General features: G+C 37.0%; 2 protein-coding genes across 3 annotated transcripts in view; one reads left to right on the top strand and one right to left on the bottom strand.

The window, feature by feature from the left end:
- The window catches only part of LOC123563056 (integrator complex subunit 1-like), a 93765-nt gene that overhangs the window by 30623 nt on the left and 44347 nt on the right, over positions 1 to 18795 (bottom strand). Inside the window, exons 24-30 of the mRNA XM_053537689.1 lie at positions 18238 to 18405; positions 17420 to 17531; positions 14408 to 14566; positions 10627 to 10878; positions 8933 to 9048; positions 6276 to 6338; positions 300 to 353 (exon numbers count right to left, since the gene is read on the bottom strand). Of these exons, the coding sequence (XP_053393664.1) occupies positions 300 to 353; positions 6276 to 6338; positions 8933 to 9048; positions 10627 to 10878; positions 14408 to 14566; positions 17420 to 17531; positions 18238 to 18405 (924 nt within the window). The remainder of the gene's footprint in view (positions 1 to 299; positions 354 to 6275; positions 6339 to 8932; positions 9049 to 10626; positions 10879 to 14407; positions 14567 to 17419; positions 17532 to 18237; positions 18406 to 18795) is intronic.
- LOC123563057 (uncharacterized) lies at positions 692 to 8040 on the top strand. Of its 2 annotated transcripts, none has more exons than XM_045355625.2 (2): positions 692 to 784; positions 1052 to 8040. In XM_045355625.2, the coding sequence occupies exon 2, from the start codon at positions 1228 to 1230 to the stop codon at positions 3181 to 3183; it is 1956 nt and encodes a 651-aa protein (XP_045211560.2). In that variant the 5' UTR covers positions 692 to 784; positions 1052 to 1227; the 3' UTR covers positions 3184 to 8040. The 2 variants fall into 2 exon arrangements, with proteins under 2 accessions (XP_045211560.2, XP_045211561.2); XM_045355626.2 differs by having other exon boundaries at positions 698 to 795.

The raw sequence follows: 18795 nt of genomic DNA, 5'->3' as shown, positions 1-18795 counted from the left end.
TAGATCATGATGATAAACAAGTATTAATAGTTTAAAAGCCACATGTCAAATAGTTTTGATAAAATGTGGACTTGTTCAAACCTCAACCAATAACCAAAAAGTCCATACTTCAGCCAAAATAGTTGAAAGAGCTATGTACTCCAAATGTTGTGAGCAATATAAAAAAAAATTCTGAATTGTTTCCAACAGCAACTTCCATGTAGGAAAGTACACACTTTTTTTTTGAAATCTCAACCTTTCTATGATAAGCTGTTTTTAACAATATCAACTTTATATCTTGTAATAAAATCATAACAAACCTCATCAAAGCCTTTAATAACATCAAGTGCACCAGAGGACCTTTTGTTCACTGACTGAAAAATACAATGTTCACAAAATGTAACTTTCATTTTAAGTTCTCTCTAAATAAAGTATTAATCTTCTTGAGTTATATTCCAACATCTATGGTGGCTGACTTAGGGCATCGTGTCATTATGTAACTCGAGTGTACCCACAGTTTATGTAGAACATTATGTTGAGTATAATAATATTGTACAAAAAACATCAGAACCATTTATCAGTACTGTTATAAAGATAAAGGATGAATGTTAACAAAAAGAACTGCTAAAGTAAATAACTGTCAAGGGACAAAATTTGTGCATAAGCTCAACCTATATACAAATTAGATTATTTCCCTTGATGACCTAATAAACCAGAGGGGAAAGTACCTACAAAATATCCATATTCGTTGAAAAAGGAAGTACTGGGATAATCTTCAGCTGACTGTAACCTGTAATCCATTCATGTAAGTAAAATGTATGTTACTAAAAATCACTTCCATTTAAATTAAAGTATATATGAGATAATAATCAGGGGTTTTAACTTTTTTTATCTTTCTGTTGGTCTTTTATGTAGGCAGCAAAAAATAAACCTAAACATTCAACTGCAAGTTTTGCTTTTTAACTTGTATGACAAATCTTTGTAAATCAAGATATAATAGAAAAGAGTTATTTCTCTGCACTGCACAAGCCTTTGGCTGGAACATTGTATTTATTGTGTTAAAATATTACAGAATGTATCATATTCCTGACAACCAAGAGAACCTGTCCCTGAGACTGTCTGAGGTCCTTGATGACATAGGAATGAATGAGGAAATGGTACTCAAGAGGAGAAGGTCAGCTCTACTGCGTGAAACTATGATGACAATTACATACAGGCTTAACAATCCATAACAATCAGTCCAGTAACATGTTTGGCAGCACTTCTGAAGGCACAACAACAGTAGGGCTTAATCAAGATGCAGACTTTCTAAGTTGTGATCATGATTTTAATGTGATACAGGACTATGCAGAATGGGAACTTGGCTTCAGAAATCTACTGATGATCCAGGATAATACAACATCACCAGGTTACTGTCTTCTACAAAAGATCAGAGATGATGTACCGCTTCCTGCTACACATGTTCAAAATGAATGCTTTGTTAAAGATGCAAGTGGGAGGGTGTTGTTAAAGAATACTTTATATAGAGATATACTGCCTGCCAGTCACATACAACATGGTCCATCACTGGCTGTACAGGGAAGACCTGAAACAGCAGACACTGACTATGTTTTTGCCTTCCATTGTAATTCATTGCCCTATGAAGCAAGACCCTGGTTAAACAGACAAGGAATAGGAAATTGGCCCACTGCAGACATGAAGAGATTTGCAGCAAATAATGGATGTTTTGTCGTTCCTGTTGGAAGTAAAGTCAGTCAGAAACCCAACCTTGAATGGAGAATTTCTACTTCACAAGCAGAGAGATGTTTGATGTTTAGTTTAAACATTACACAAATACGCTGTTATGTGTTGATGAAAATGATTCTGAAAACATTTCTTCATCATGCCAGTGAAGGTCACATTTCAAGTTTTATGTGTAAAACAGTTCTGTTACATTGTATTGAAAACACACATTCAAATGCATGGCAGGAAAACAATTTATTTACATGTTTATCATGCTGTTTACATGTACTATACAACTGTTTACAACAAGAAAACTGCCCACATTTCATTATACCTGGAAACAACCTTATGGCAGGCCAGTTTTCACATGAAGTCAAAGCTCTGTTGCTAGAAAGAATGTTTCACTTAATACAAAGTTATGGACAAGCATTGCTTGGGGTTCAGATTGATGACCTTGGTCAAAGACTGCAGATCAAACTGAACATGTTATATCAGATAGCAGAAAATATTCCTTCTAAAAAGGAAAAATGTCTCAACATTTCAGTAGGATTATTACGCTGCACAGCTACAGCAATCACTGTGTGTAGTAGTGACATGTTACATGTATCAGAAATAATTCAAAACAGCCCTGTAACAACCATACAAAACCTGCTCAATGTATTAGAAAATTATGAGAGATATTATAGAGAAGGAAGTAAGTTAGAACAGAGAGCAAGCAGTCTTTTTACACCATTGGTCTGCTCAACATTGGGAACTACAATAGCTTCCATAAATATTCAGACAAACAACACTGTACCTCCAGAAGCACTAAACTGGTTGTCTGCAGGCCTGAATTCTGATGTTGCATCTAGTAGACTGAAACTTGCGTCTGTGTTCTACAGTGTGGGGAATATGGTAGAAACCAAATTTATTTTAAGAGATACCGAGGGGCATCATGATTTCAAAAAAGTTGAGCCTGCATGTGTCTGCTATGCTTTCAAAGTATCTACAGTATGGAAAGGGTTTCGAGAAGTTGCATATCACCAAAATGAGAAAGCTGTTAGAAGTGTTCGTGCAGTTTGTGTCAAATTTACTCCAGCTGAGATTCATTGTGTTCCACAGGAACTGAAGTATGAAATGTATAGATCTACTCAAGATGACTTGCTGCATAGAGATAAATATAAGGACTACTGGATGGATTGGGCAGTTGTAGACTCTCTGCCTTACCTCTATTTTCTACAATACAAGACCTGCAGACACCTTCAGAGGTCTGATGATCAGCAGCAAGCACTTGCTAATCTTGCTAGAACAGTTGAAACAGAGGTCAACCTTGGTCACAGGGAAACAGCCCTGAATCTACTTGGACAGTGCATGGAACAGGAGAACCAACCTAACACAGCTTTACTCTGCTACATGATGTCACTGAAGGTTAGAGAAAGAAATAATGCAGCAAGATTCCACATCTGTAGACTTTTAGCAAGATTACTGAGTAATGAATCATGAAATTATGCTACAGTAAGAAGGTATTCACAGGGATCACTTTTGGCTGCGATTTCGCGATATTCTCGCATTATTTTGGTGAAAATCACATAAATTTTGCTCAAATGCGCTTAAAAATCGCATCCGAGCGACTGTAGATCTTTTGCCGAAATTGCAACTTTTCGTTGCAATGCGGTCTTGCCATTACATAATTTTCGTATGACGTTCATTTAGACGCTTGAATTTCGCTTTTATCTCCATAGAGCGTCCGATGATTATGACTACCAGACAAAAATAATCTGTTTTAGTGACTTTTCAAAATACCACTGAAACAGAAATTTAAGCATTTGGAAGGCCAAACTTTCTGCCTCCATTCCGAAAATGGTGAATCAACAGGAAAAACAGTAAATATGAGTAAGTTGAAACATCCACAGAATTTATGGTGTTTCTTGCACAAACATTTTGTTTTTTAAGTGTACTCTAATAGAATGTGGTCCAATTGATGGAATATCAATAATTAAGAAACGTGCGCTTTGTAATAAAATGAACGTGACTACTTTGGAGTTGTACACCTGTTGACTTTAAAAGAATAACTGGCTTTGATGATGAAACAAGAGCTCGTCGAACATGAAATGCCCCCCTTGATGCATTCAGTAATTGCACAAGGAACAGAAATTATATGCTCACTGTAAACAAAAGTTCTACCGTTCTGGTTCAATCTGACCTTGACCTTTAATCTATTAACCTAACAAGATATCACAGAGTGATCTTGGCGCCCACCACCGAGCCATTTTTGAATGTTCCAAATTTCAAGATTAGGTCAAGGTCAAAATCAAGGTCAAATTTCATATCAGTACAAAACAGTCAAAATCAAGGTCAAATTTTATTTTGGTACACAAAGCTACGCATGTGGTCCAAATTTGAAGCCTGTACCTTTAGAAATGTGAAAGCAGGTCACTCGGTCAATCTCAAGATCAAAGTTCATTTCAGTACTATGCATGTGGTTCAAATTTGAAGGCTGTAGCTTGAGAAATATGAAAGTAGGTCACTAGGTCAAAATCAAGGTCATATTTTATTTCGAAACACAAAACTGTGTGCATGGTCCAAATTTGAAGCCTGTACCTTCAGAAATGTGAAAGTAGGTCACTAGGTCAATTGCAAGATCAAAGTTCATTTCGGTACACAAAGAGAAATGTGAAAAAAGGTCACTAGGTCAAAATCAAGGTTATATTTTATTTCTGAACACAAAACTAAGCAAGTGGCCCAAATCCGAAGTATGCAGCTTCAAAAATGTGAAAGTAGGTCACTAGGTCAATAACAAGGTCAAAGTTTGTTTCGGTTCACAAACCTATGCATGTGGTCCAAATTTGAAGGCTGTAGCTACAGAAATGTGAAAGTAGGTCACTAGGTCAAGATCAAGGTCAACTCATGTCAAGCTTCATCTTGCCACTCAAAACTATACATGTGGTCCAAATTTGAATGATGTAGGTTATGGACATGAAGATTCTAAGTTTTTGCCTATACAAGTCTTTATGAACCATGTGACCCCGGGGCAGGGCCATATTTGACCCTAGAGGGATAATTTGAACAAACTTGGTAGAGAACCACTAGATGATGCTACATTACAAATATCAAAAGCCTAGTCTTTGTGGTTTGGTCAAGATTTTCAAAGTTTTTCCCTATATATGTCTATATAAACCACGTGACCCCCAGGGCGGGGCCATATTTGACCCTAGGGGAATAATTTGAACAATCTTAGTAGAGGACCACTAGATGGTGTCATATACAAAATATCAAAGCCCTAGGCCCTGTGGTTTTGGACAAGAGGCTTTTCAAAGTTTTTTTCTATATAATTCTATATAAACCATGTGACCCCCGGGGTGGGGCCATATTTGACCCCAGGGAAATAATCTGAATAATCTTGGTAGAGGACCACTAGATTTTGCTACATACCAAATATCAAAGCCCTAGGCCCTGTGGTTTTGGACAAAAAGATCAGAAACCGTTTAACTGTTCCTGCCCAATGTGATCTTGACCTTTGACCTCACTATCAATTTTCCTGACACTAGGCCCAAGCATTCTTGAGTTATTGCCCGGAAACCATTTTCCTGTTCCTGGTCACTGTGTCCTTGACCTTTGACATACTGACCTCAAAATCAATAGGGGTCATCTGCTGGTCATGAACAATCTCCCTATAAATTTTCATGACCATACGCCCAAGCGTCTTGAGTTATCATCCTTTTAACTGTTCAGGGTCACTGTGACTTTGACCTTTAACATACTGACTTCAAAATCAATAGGGGTCATCTACTGGTGGGGTGGGCATAAAAACAATATACCCCTTCTTCTTCGAAGGGGGAGCATAATAAAATGTAATGCTCAAGATCATCATCAAAGACCTTCGACTACTGAATTTTAAGTTGGAGATGTTTTGTCTGCCTTGAAAAACAATAATGGTATGTGTCCGTCTAAAATTCAACAGAAGGCGATTTGTCTGCATAATAAACTCTTCAGTGTTATGTTCGCATAACAAACAGGAGACTTTATGTCTGCATGATAAGGAGGAGGGGTTATGTCTGCATGAAAAACAGTCAGGGTGAGGGTTTTTGGCTGTCACCTATCATTGCAACTAATCTTTAGAGTAAACTTCATTCACTTACCATTACAATAGAACTTATGATTTTCTTTCACCTTCTACTACATTTGAAGTGTGAACTTTGTTTCACTTATCCATCGTAATACACCTTAAGTAAACTTCATTTAACTGGTCTATTACCATATCAATTAGATTAAACTTTATTCACTTACCACATTATGAACTTTTTTTCACTTATGACATCATGGACTTTATAACTTTATTTCACTAACTTCACCATGAACTTTATTTCACATACAATGCTATGAACTTCATTTCACTTATAGCACCATGAACTTTATTTCATTTTAATTTTACTACTTCATGGACCTTAATTATGATCATTATTTCACATACAACATAATGAACCTTATGGATTGTATTTCACTCACCACATTCTGAACTTTTTTCATGTACCACATCATTGACCTTGAGTATGAACTTTTTATATTCTATAATGTACCATACGTACTTCACTTACCATTACAAGAGATCTGAAGTGAGTTTCTGTATCTGGACTTCTTCTGCCAGAAGGATCAAATGCCTGAAAAGTTAATTTATTACATGTTTGATGCTGCGGGAGTGTAATAAAGCCATTAAATAAAAATGATAATACACTAGTGTAAGAAAGCTTTGACGTCGACGTCATTTACAGTATAGAAGATGTTGGTCAAATTGACTTGTTTATATAGTAAAAGAAAGTAGATTTGTTGATGTTTCGACAGAAAAGGATTACATGTGATAAAAAGAATATTACATTTGTGACTTTCCAGATTGAATTTATTAAACTCGTTGAATAAAATTGATAAAATGCTCGGCAGAGCCTCGCATTATATCATTTTATTCAACTCGTTTAATAAATTCAATATGAAAAGGCACTCATGTAATATCCTCTATTTAATGATTTTACTACATATCAGCATTCAGGAACAAAATAACATGTGTATTACTTAAGTACTTGTATTATGAGGATTACTGACTTTTTAACCATAATTCTGGGAGTTGTTACTGCAAAACCTTTGGCACAGTTACAGATCTGTTCTTTAAAGATTCTCTTTTTGGATTGAATATGAAGTTGAATAGTTGTAGACAGTATTGGACAATTGGAGTTAATGGAATGAAAATGTTTCAGCTGGTGAAAACCTGAAATACTGCCTTATATGTAATGGAAAGGAAAATGCTATTAAAAACAGAAACTGTTTACATGTGAGAAGATAGAACGGTAATGAAAATGCAGTATATGGTTGTTACTGTTTACTCTTTGCAAGATCTATGCATGATAAGAGTGATAGTTTATACCTATGTTGTTCGTATATGTGTAGGAAAAACATGTATTTAATATGAAAAGTAAGTAAGAAAAGATTTTATCTGTAAATCTGTTCTAGAAATGAATTACTTTTGTACAAATCAGTCTAAATTCAAGTATTTCATTGTTCCGTTGTGTATTATGTAAGCCTATTATACTGTAAAAAGAAACAAAAGATGTCAAGTGAAAATAATGTAAAGATGTAATGATTAAAAGGTGTGATTTTTGTTACAACTTCAGTATAGTAAACAAAATTTTTTCTCAGAAATGAAAATTTAGAAAATTTAAGTGAATTTTGAAATTATATAACTATCTGTATCCATTATGCTACAGTGTATATTACAACTTGTACAGATGTAAGAATTTAACAAAATTTGTCTATGAAATTTATTTGTCATTTTTCATGAAATTTGTCTACAAGTTTGCTTCAGTTTCTGGTTCTCATACTTGAAGACCAATTTAACTGGTGATATATTTATACTGTCTATACCTTAAAACAGGTTTGACATACCCTTATGATGGCTGATGAAATTGATAGAGTAAATATTGATTTTTTTTTAAATTACAGATGGAAATTCAAATTAAATACAAATTTAAAGTATATCTAGTGATATTTTGAGAAGTTATTGTTCAGGACTTTTTCTAAGTTGCAAATTTTTGACAGATCTTGCAGAAATATTCCAACTCTTCAGTCATATTTAAACTTTTGTTTAAACTTAATAAGTTCTGAATGATTGTTTTCACCAAAACTGCAACTGAAATGTCTAAAATGTAGAAAAAAATGGCCGAAAAAAAAATTGTGACATCTTATTCTAATGGTGTAAAAAATCTGTATCAACAATTTATTAATACTTTATTCAATAAATCTTATGCATCTATATAGTATGTGTTTTTTAAGGCTTTTACTTACAAACACATACAATATACCAGCAGAATCATACATCTTCTTCTTCTTCTTGTTCGCGTCTACACTGTCAGACCAGTAGCCTCGATGAAACTTGTGGTTTGCCGAAGATCCTCAATGCCTCCATACAGTTTCTGGTGAATTGAGGTATCTATCGGCCAAGTCGCAGCTCGCTCCTGGTCATGCCTTTTACATCTCTGAAGTATATGCTCTGCAGTCTGATCTTCTTCACCACATGGACAAGTTGGCGATGATGTCAGTCTGTATTTCTTGTACATGTGAGTATTGAGCTTGTTGTGCCCTGAGCGGAGCCTGACCATCATCACTTGTTCAGACCGATCAAGGAGATGAAAAGCATCTTCCTCCATCCTTGGTCTCGTTAGTGCCTTGATGATGGTGACTTTCTCCTTGTAACTCACAGGTTCTGTTGGTTGTTCTGACTGAGCTCCTAGCTTAGCCAGTTTGTCTGCGTCTTCATTGCCTGCAAGTCCACAATGGGATGGAATCCACTGAAGTGCTACTTTGCAGGTTATACTCAGGCTCTGCATTCTCCTGGCTAGCTGCGGAGCTTTATTGTTGATCAGAGCTTCCATGACAGACAGTGCATCTGTGAGAAAGACGACTGAGGAGCTTTCTTCTGCCGAGTCTTCAACCATTGAGACAGCCTTCATGAGTGCTTCAGTCTCTGCCTTGTAATTGCTGCAGTGTTTTCCTGTGGCTGCATGTAGTGTTTCTCTCTTGCTAGATGGGTATTGAATGAAAACTCCTGCTCCTCCATCTTTGACGGTGCATGTGGCTGATCCGTCTGTATAGACATGAGTCCATAATTCCGGAGGATAGTCTTCATTGATCATAGCAAGTGTGAGAATCATACATGTATATTTAATATTTGACGACGTGCTGAAAGCAAAAGTTAAATTAAATCTACCTGCAGAAGCATGTTAACAACATGGGAAGCTGGAATGGTTTCCATGACAACATCAGTATGACCTTGACCTTTCCACATACTGTCGTCTGCAGATTGAGTGTCCATTTTTTCATCATCTGTAAAGTAATTTAATTTCCAAAACAATTCTGTATGACTTCAAGCCTTTATATAAGTTTTCTAGCCAAGTAATTTGCTATCAAATCAATTATATTTATTGATGACTAATTTTTGTGGATATCGCAGTTGAGGTAATCCACAAAATTGTATCCATTTGAACAAATTCAATTCCCAATTCTGTATATCTAAATTTTTTCATGTCTTCACAAAACAGTCTTTTTAGCCCCAAACCAAAAAATTTTCACAGTATTCAACTGTTTGGTACCTGGATTTAGTGTTTTCTGCGTGTAACTGAAAACTTGTCCACATGTATCACTGGCAGTGAAATAAAGACTAATGTTTGAATAACTTAAAATCCTCATGGAGAAAACTCAGAACAACCAGTGATCAAACTCGACACCTTTCTACTCATCTCTTTTGCTAGGAGCTAACAAGGTCGGTGCCTATCACACTGTAAAATGTAAACAAAAGGGCCATTCCATGAAGGCCCTGTATCGCCCACCTGACCTACTGACCTAAAGATCATCAAGATTAACATTCTGACCAAGTTTCATTAAGATATGGTTATAAATGTGGCCTCTACAGTGTTAACTAGCTTTTCCTTTGATTTGACCTAGTGACTTAGTTTTTGACCCCACATGACCCAGATTCTAATCTGATCTAAAGATTATCAAGATTAACATTCTGTCTAAGTTTCATGAAGATACAGTGATAAATATGGCCTCTTGAGTTTTAACCATTTTTTCCTTCAAACTGACCTAGTGACCTAGTTTTTGACCCCACTTCACCCAGATTTAATCTTGACCTTTAGATCATCAAGATTAACATTCTGACCAAGTTTCATTAAGATATGGCCATAAATGTGGCCTCTACAGTGTTAACTAGCTTTACCTTTGATTTGACCTGGTGACCTAGTTTTTGACCCCAGATAACCCAACGTAAAAAATCTCAAAGATTTTATTGAGGGTAACATACTGACCAAGTTTCATTAAGATTGGGCCAAAATTGTGACCTCTAGAGTGTTAACAAGCTTTCTCTTTGATTTAACCGGGTGACCTAGTTTTTGAACCCAGATGACCCAATATCGAACTCGTCCAAGATTTTATTGAGGGTAACATTCAGACCAAGTTTCATTCAAATTGGGCCAAAATTGTGACCTACAGTGTTAACAATTTTTCCTCTGATTTAACCTAGTGACCAAGTTTTTGACCCCAGATGACCCAATATCAAACTCGTCCAAGATTTAATTGAGGGTAACATTCTGACCAAGTTTCATTAAGATCTGACCAAAATTGTGACCTCTAGAGTGTTAACACGGTTTTCCTTTGATCTGACCTGGGGACCTAGTTTTTGATCCAAGATGACCCAATATCGAACTCGTCCAAGATTTTACTGACTGTAACAACCTGACCAAGTTTCATTAAGATTAGGCTAAAATTGTGACCTCTAGAGTGTTAACAGTCAAACTGTTGACGACGGACATAGAACAACCACAAAAGCTCACCTTGAGCACTTTGTGCTCAGGTGAGCAAAAAACATAGCGTCGTGCAATAAACATGTAGGTTTTTTTAGTTTACCTTTATTTATTTCCAATGTTTTCCCATCTGTTAGCATACTATAGAACTTGTCTCCACCCTGGGCCCCTCTTTTATGTTGGACCTCTATCAGCTGTGCCATGTAAGCCTTGTCCAGTACCGACTGTTCAAGACTTACAACGTCCATGGTAACAGCATTGTCAAGGCACTGCAGCAGTTTACTCATACTGTGTACAGGAATACCAAATGACTGTACAAACAGCAGTAGCTGACTTGGTTCCAAATCTTGTAGCGCTGAAATAATTTAAGTGCTTATGACAGTTAGCATATTTTGGAACCGGTTAACTGTTATTATCACCAAGTTACCAGACTTGCAATATTTTATATGCAAAGAGAAACTAGAATGTGTCTGTAGGACACAGGGTGTGTCCCCAACTGGTACATTTGTCACAAATAAGGGGCAATAATTCAAATGTTTGCAGTCTTAATGGGGTATAACCTCAACAAACAGTTTATGAAAAGGATTCATTATTCTAGGCCATATACTTTTTTAGCTACGAGCATCACATTAAAAATTCCACTATTTTTGCTATTTCAAGGGCCATAACTCTGTAAGAAGCATAAGATTCTCAAGGAGAATGCCAAGTGTGCAAGGTCACTTTATGATAAAGACTCAAGGAAGGTTTCAAGAATCTATATTAAATACTTTTTGAGCTAGGCGTGTCACAAGGTGAAAATGTGCATTTTTGACTATTTCAGGGGCTATAGCTCTAAAAATAGGGGGTGAAGCCAGATGAAAAATTGGAGGTGCACAAGTTCATATCATGATAATGACTTATGCAAGGTTTCATCAATTTATATCAAATACTTTTTAAGCAAGGAGCGTCACAAGCTTTGGACGGACGGACATACGAACAGACAGATGGACACATGGACAAGACCAAATCTATATGCCCCCTCCCCTAATGGGGGGCACAAAAACTCCTGGTTTACTATATTGCAATAATTATCATTGATTATCCCCCTTGACCATGGACTTTATCTTGGGTTGAGGAGGCAAGGGAGACGCTGATCCTGTTTATCCACAACTGTTCTCAGTGTGATGATCATAAGTTATCATCACCTTTGACCATAGTAAATGTCCTAAGAAGAGAGGTACAATAAATTTCCTAAGTAAGGAGATATAGCAAATGTCCTAAACAGGGAGATATCCTAAGTAGGGAGATATAGTAAATGTCCTAAGTAGGGAGATACAGTAAATGTCCTAAGCAGGGAGATACAGTAAATGTCCTAAGTAGGGAGATACAGTAAATGTCCTAAGTAGGGAGATACTGTAAATGTCCTAAGTAGGGAGATACAGTAAATGTCCTAAGTAGGGAGATACAGTAAATGTCCTAAGCAGGGAGATATCCTAAGTAGGGAGATACAGTAAATGTCCTAAGTAGGGAGATACAGTAAATGTCCTAAGTAGGGAGATACAGTAAATGTCCTAAGCAGGGAGATATCCTAAGTAGGGAGATACAGTAAATGTCCTAAGTAGGGAGATATCCTAAGTAGGGAGATACAGTAAATGTCCTAAGCAGGGAGATATCCTAAGTAGGGAGATACAGTAAATGTCCTAAGTAGGGAGATACAGTAAATGTCCTAAGCAGGGAGATATCCTAAGTAGGGAGATACAGTAAATGTCCTAAGTAGGGAGATACAGTAAATGTCCTAAGTAGGGAGATACAGTAAATGTCCTAAGTAGGGAGATACAGTAAATGTCCTAAGCAGGAAGATACAGTAAATGTCCTAAGCAGGGAGATATCCTAAGTAGGGAGATACAGTAAATGTCCTAAGCAGGGAGATATGCTATTAGTGGTCAATGTCTATCCATTAATTGTAGATATTTGAGATTTTGCAGATGTACAGTTCTGGAGTATGGGTTAGTCTGAAAAACGCAAGCTAGGTTAATCTCATATCCCCAAGTCAGATCAGGTCACTGCATATGCATCCCCCTCCCTATTCACAGCATTTTCTGCAGTTCCTTATAAACTAAAGGCAGCAGAATTTTTATTTTGACCATGATTTCAAACAGAGAAGGACACCGCACTTGACTATTTGAAATTTGCCATTTAAGAAATGAGAGCAACAGAAAACAGTTAATTCAACAGAATAACTTTAGACAAGACAAATGCGTCAGAGGTTGTTTGTGTGTGTAACATGTTTGTACTAAAGTACAATACAGTGAATGACAGGAAATTGAGCAAAGTCCATTTTACTGAATAACAAGAGCTGTCCATAAAACAGTAAAATGAATATATGTCTCAATAAGAGACCTCTACTTTAAAAGGAAGATATACCAAGGGGCATAATTCTATCAAGAACACATATTACAGTTATGGGATTGTTACCACACATGCAGATGATGACCATAAAGATATATTTTGAGTTTCAAGTCATTATCGTATATAGTACCAAAGTGTCAAGGAAATGAAGTTTGTTAAAAAATTTAAGTATGAAAGGCGCATACGGTAATTTGGTCAAAAATACAAATAAGAGTTATGGGGATTGTTACCACACATGCAGATGATGATGATAAAGATACATTCTAAGTTTAAAGTCTTTATCTTATATTGCATTAAAGTTATATACAGAAAGCGAAGATTGCAAAAAACTTTAAGTACAAATCGGGCACAATTCGGTCAAAAATACAAGAGTTATGGGGTTTGCAACCACACATGCAGATGATGATTATAAAGAAATATTTTTAATTTCAAGTCATTATCTTTTAAAGTACCAAAGATATGTCCAAAAACGAAGCTTTTGAAAAATTTAACTTGAAAATAGCTTCAAGTATAACAAGTTTGTGACCTTGACCTTGGGTATAATGGGCCCAGCCCCTGCAAATATTTTGCTTGTATGCTGGACAATGTTTATGTGAACTTACAATAAGATATAAGCAATAGTAACTAAGATGACAGAAAAACAAAGGTTGCCAGAAAACTTTTAACCTTAAAAAAACAACAACAAAAAAACAAGTATAATATCTTGGTGACCTTGACCTTAGGTATAATGGGTTCAGCCTCTGTACACCTTTAACTTGTTACTGGACAATATTTATGTAAAGTTAAAGTAAGATATAAGCAATTGTAACAAAGATATGACAGAAAAACAAAGGTTGCCGAAAAACTTTAACCTTTAAAATAACCTAAGTATAACACCTTGGTGACCTTGACCTTGGGTATAATGGGCTCAGCCCCTACACATACTTTGCTTGTATATGGACAATGTTTATGTGAAGTTACAGTAAGATATAAGCAATAGTAACAAAGATATGACAGAAAAAAAAGGTTGCCGAAAAACTTTAACCTTAAAAAAAACTAAGTATAACACCTTGGTGACCTTGACCTTGGGTGTAATGCGCTCAGCCCCTACAGTTAATTTGTATACTGGACAATGTTTATGTGAAGTTAAACTTTTACATTTTTTTTGTTTATTTACTTTACTGAGTTTTAATTCACACCAGCAAAGGCCATGCCATATAGAAACATATTACAGGTGCCCCTCCAAGCTAAAATTTACAGAAGAAACATGGTAGAATCATCTGCTGCAAGCCAACTGGATTATGAAGATCCCAGTGAGCACTGATATCTAAGATATCTGCCACTCAGGCAAGGTGTCATGGGTTCGAGCCCTACTGGGGTCACAATCACGTCTTCTCGTAAGACACCAGCACTGGTGTTCCAGGAAGCGGACTCAAGAGTGGTTCAAATAAGCTTAAAACTTTCACTGCAACCAAGCTAAAATAAATTTGTATAAATTTAACTAAAGATATTTCTACCTGCATCAATAAGAGGTTCTGCGCTGGATCGAATCATCCTAAGTTTTAACCAGTCAGGGAGTAGCAAGGCTTCCTCGGATGTATCCAGTAAGAAAGCTGATGGTGGCTTGCTTTTCTCTGGGAACCATGTCTCCAACAGCTCCTTATATAAATCCTCACCTACAAAGATTTACCATATCATAATTATTCATATATCCTAATACCAGGTACTAAGTGCATATCAAACATATTCATTATGAACCAGTACTTGGTCCCTGCTATAAATACCCTATGAGAAGCATCAATAACACGTAAATAAATTCATTATCTAAAGTAAATACAAGTCCCCACCTATATAATAACGCAGCCTTTTTTCAACTGTGCAGATACCAAACCAAGCAAATTTCACTAATTGACTGTACTAAGGGGTTGGATGACATCCAAATTTGAGGTATAAAATGATTTCAGGTCAATTTTATTTATAAGCATTTTTGCAATTTTTTATTGACATGAAAGAAACACGCGACTAAGGTAAATCTAGCGGGTGTGGTACGGACATTTTTCTACGTTGTCAACTTTCCAAGAGGAGTAAAGCATTCTGACAATGTTTACCTGGTGACTCTGCTGTTTTTGAAATTCAAAAAAAGGGAAAACAATAAATACTACCACTTTCGCTTACCACAACAGACTTCTCCATGTTTGGATTTCTGTTTCTGAAATTCATGGAACAGAAAATAACCACAGCTGGGGAGGTTTTGGGGTGAAAAATTCATAATCATAGGTAGTGGGTTTTTTCAAGATGTGCCTTTCGACCTCCCCCACCCCAATTAATTCTGGAACTACCCTAAGCATATTAACAAAGCACATGAACTAAGATGCAATTTGACAAAACCCTGTACACTGCAGCATGTCTTATTTTTTAAAGTTTTATGGTATTATTTCCAAGATATAACCTAACTGAGAACTCAAGAATTATTCTCAGAAGTCAACTACCCTTGTTAATGATTCAGTAATCATGAACATGACCTTTTTGGTGTAATTAACTTTCATTTAAGTCAAAGGCAACCTAGTTTCAAAGGAACTGTTTCTATATTATTCTTTAACAAGAGCTGTCACTAATGGTGACAAATGCCCCCGCAGCACCTTGACCTTTGACCTGGTGACCCCAAAGTCAGTAGGGGTGGTGTACTCAATAAGTACTATCAGCATGTGGAGTTTGAATGTCCTGCGTGAAGTGGTTCACATGTAAAGTGCCTTCATGCAAAAAGTTAACGTTGGCCCCTGTGACCTTGACCTTTGACCTGGTGACCCCAAAGTCAGTAGGGTTGGTGTACTCATGAAGTACTATCAGCATGTAAAGTTTGAAGGTCCTGGGTGAAGTGGTTCGCGAGTAAAGAGCCTTCATGCAAAAAGTTAACGTTGGCCCCTGTGACTTTGACCTTTGACCTGGTGACCCCAAAGTCAGTACGAGCGGTGTACTCAATAAGTACTATCAGCATGTGAAGTTTGAAGGTCCTGGGTGCAGTGGTTCGTGAGTAAAGTGCCTTCATGCAAAAAGTTAACGTTGGCCCCTGTGACCTTGACCTTTGACTGGTGACCCCAAAGTCAGTAGGGGTGGTGTACTCAATAAGTACTATCAGCATGTGAAGTTTGAAGGTCCTGGGTGCAGTGGTTCGCATGTAAAGTGCCTTCATGCAAAAAGTTAACGTTGGCCGCTGTGACCTTGGCCTTTGACCTGGTGACCCCAAAGTCAGTAGGGGTGGTGTACTCAATAAGTACTATCAGCATGTGAAGTTTAAAGGTCCTGAGTGCAGTGGTTCGCGAGTAAAGTGCCTTCATGCAAAAAGTTAACGTTGGCCCCTGTAACCTTGACCTTTGACCTGGTGATCTCAAAGACTACGGGTGGTGTACTCAATAAGTACTATCAGCAAGTGAAGTTTGAAGGTCCTGGATGCAGTGGTTTGCGAGTAAAGTGCCTTCATGCAAAAAGTTAATGTTGGCCGCTGTGACCTTGACCTTTGACCCGGTGACCCCAAAGTCAGTAGTGGTGGTGTACTCAATAAGTACTATCAGCACGTGAAGTTTGAAGGTCCTGGGTGAAGTGGTTCGCAAGTAAAGTGCCTTCATGCAAAAAGTTAACGTTGGCCCCTGTGACCTTGACCTTTGACCTGGTGACCCCAAAGTCAGTACGGGTGGTGTACTCAATAAGTACTATCAGCAAGTGAAGTTTGAAGGTCCTGGGTGCAGTGGTTCGCGAGTAAAGTGCCTTCATGCAAAAAGTTAACATTAGCCCCTGTGACCTTGACCTTTGACCTGGTAAACCCAAAGTCAGTAGGGGTGGTGTACTCAATAAGTACTATCAGCACGTGAAGTTTGAAGGTCCTGGGTGAAGTAGTTCGTGAGTAAATTGCCTTCATGCAAAAAATTAAAGTTGGGCCCTGTGACCTTGACCTTTGACCTGGTGACCCCAAAGTCAGTAGAGGTGGTGTACTCAATAAGTACTATCAGCACGTGAAGTTTGAAGGTCCTGGGTGCAGTGGTTCGCGAGTAAAGTGCCTTCATGCAAAAAGTTAATATTGGCCGCTGTGACCTTGACCTTTGACCTGGTAAACCCAAAGTCAGTAGGGGTGGTGTACTCAATAAGTACTATCAGCATGTGAAGTTTGAAGGTCCTGGGTGAAGTGGTTCGCGAGTAAAGTGCCTTCATGCAAAAAGTTAACGTTGGCCCCTGTGACCTTGACCTTTGACCTGGTGACCCCAAAGTCAGTAGGGGTGGTGTACTCAATAAGTACAATCAGCATGTGAAGTTTGAAGGTCCTGGGTGCAGTGGTTCGCGAGTAAAGTGCCTTCATGCAAAAAGTTAACGTTGTGACGAACGAACTAACCAACGAATTAACAAACGGATGGACAGTTGAACACTAATATGCCTCCCTTCGGGGGCATAAAAACTTCAAAAATTCATCATATGTGCTCTGATAAGCACAAAGTTTATAGTATGATGTTCCAGCTATATCTGAGATCTTAACAACTTACTATGAGAAGGTCCATATGAGAGCAATATTATCATGGCATGTACCACGAGTATATGCATGGTGGCTGATTCCCCGCTCTCCCACTGTAATATGATCTGGTCTTGGGTATTGGACTGAAATATATAAATAAAGCATATGTAGTATAACCTTATATATGAAAGCATCTGCTGTGAGTGTCCATTAAACTAATGGCTCAATATAAATAAACCCTACAATACGCATACAGGAAAGGAATCTAATGTAAGATAAAGAGGAAACTGCCCAATATAACAAAAGCTGTCTATGAAAGTGCACTCGACTATTTGAAGTTCTTCCACTTAATACTAGCTAACATACAAAAGCTTAAGAAAAGTTTTCTAAGTTTGAAAAGGGGTTTAATTTGTTTAAAATGTAAGTCAGACATACAACACTTGCTCCATAAGGACATCCCATGGTGAAAAAGAGCTGTGGAGAATCTGAAAACATTTGGTTCACTAATTCCTAAGAAATATTCTTACACGCAAAACTGTCAAAAAACAAAATTATCTGTTAAAAAGGGGCATACTTTTGACAAAATAAAAGCTACATTTAGGTAATCTCCCCTTGAAGGTCATTTCATGATGCCAAAGATATGTGTAAAAGTAGTTTCTGAGAAACCTGCTTACAAGCAAAACTTTAACCTGAAATTTTAAGCTAAAAAGAAAAACAACGAAAGTTCTACTATTGGAACAATTTCAAATAGTCGAGCTAAAAATATTCCATAAGATACCTATAAAAAGTCATCATTTCAACAACAATGATTCCATTAAATTGCACAATATACAAGTACTATATACATACCCAGGAATAACCAGCAGTGTTTGGCTCCTTTGCTTTTCGTATGTAATTGACAAACAGCTGAATAAATGCCTCAAGTGTGTCTTGGCTAAATGAAGTTGACACGCCTGAATCTTGTGGCAGAATATAATTAATTATTGTCGTTCTCTCAACAATAAGTTGGGCTATATCCTGTAAATGTATAATGTATTCATAAATTCACCTGGATATTATACACCTTACTATATATAGTAACAAAATTGTACTGGACAGAATCCTGTAACTACTGCCGATAACTCAAGCATGAAACTAAATGTAATCATGGCTTTTGATTTTTCAAGTGTGACATTGAACTTGGACCTAGTGACCTGGGTTGTGCACTGTTCATGTTGTCTTGATGGAAATAGAATTTGATGCTGATTTGATTAAATTCATTCTTGAGATTCAGACAATATGGACTGGAATGAACACTAAGTAATCAGATCTCTGACCTCTAAGTGTGACCTTGACCTTAAACTTAGTGACCAGAGTCATATGCTAGCAAGTTGTCTTGCTGGGGTAAACAAATGAAGTAAGTTTTTT

This window comes from Mercenaria mercenaria, chromosome 2, assembly GCF_021730395.1.
Source record: "Mercenaria mercenaria strain notata chromosome 2, MADL_Memer_1, whole genome shotgun sequence".
Taxonomy (NCBI): Eukaryota; Metazoa; Mollusca; class Bivalvia; order Venerida; family Veneridae; genus Mercenaria; species Mercenaria mercenaria.
The sequence above is the reverse complement of the archived record's forward strand: the minus strand, read 5'-3'. Positions and strand labels throughout refer to the sequence as shown.

Bases quoted from the DNA above. Each gene is read 5' to 3' on its own strand.
- LOC123563057 (XM_045355625.2), top strand. From the start codon at position 1,228: ATGTTTGGCAGCACTTCTGAAGGCACAACAACAGTAGGGCTTAATCAA.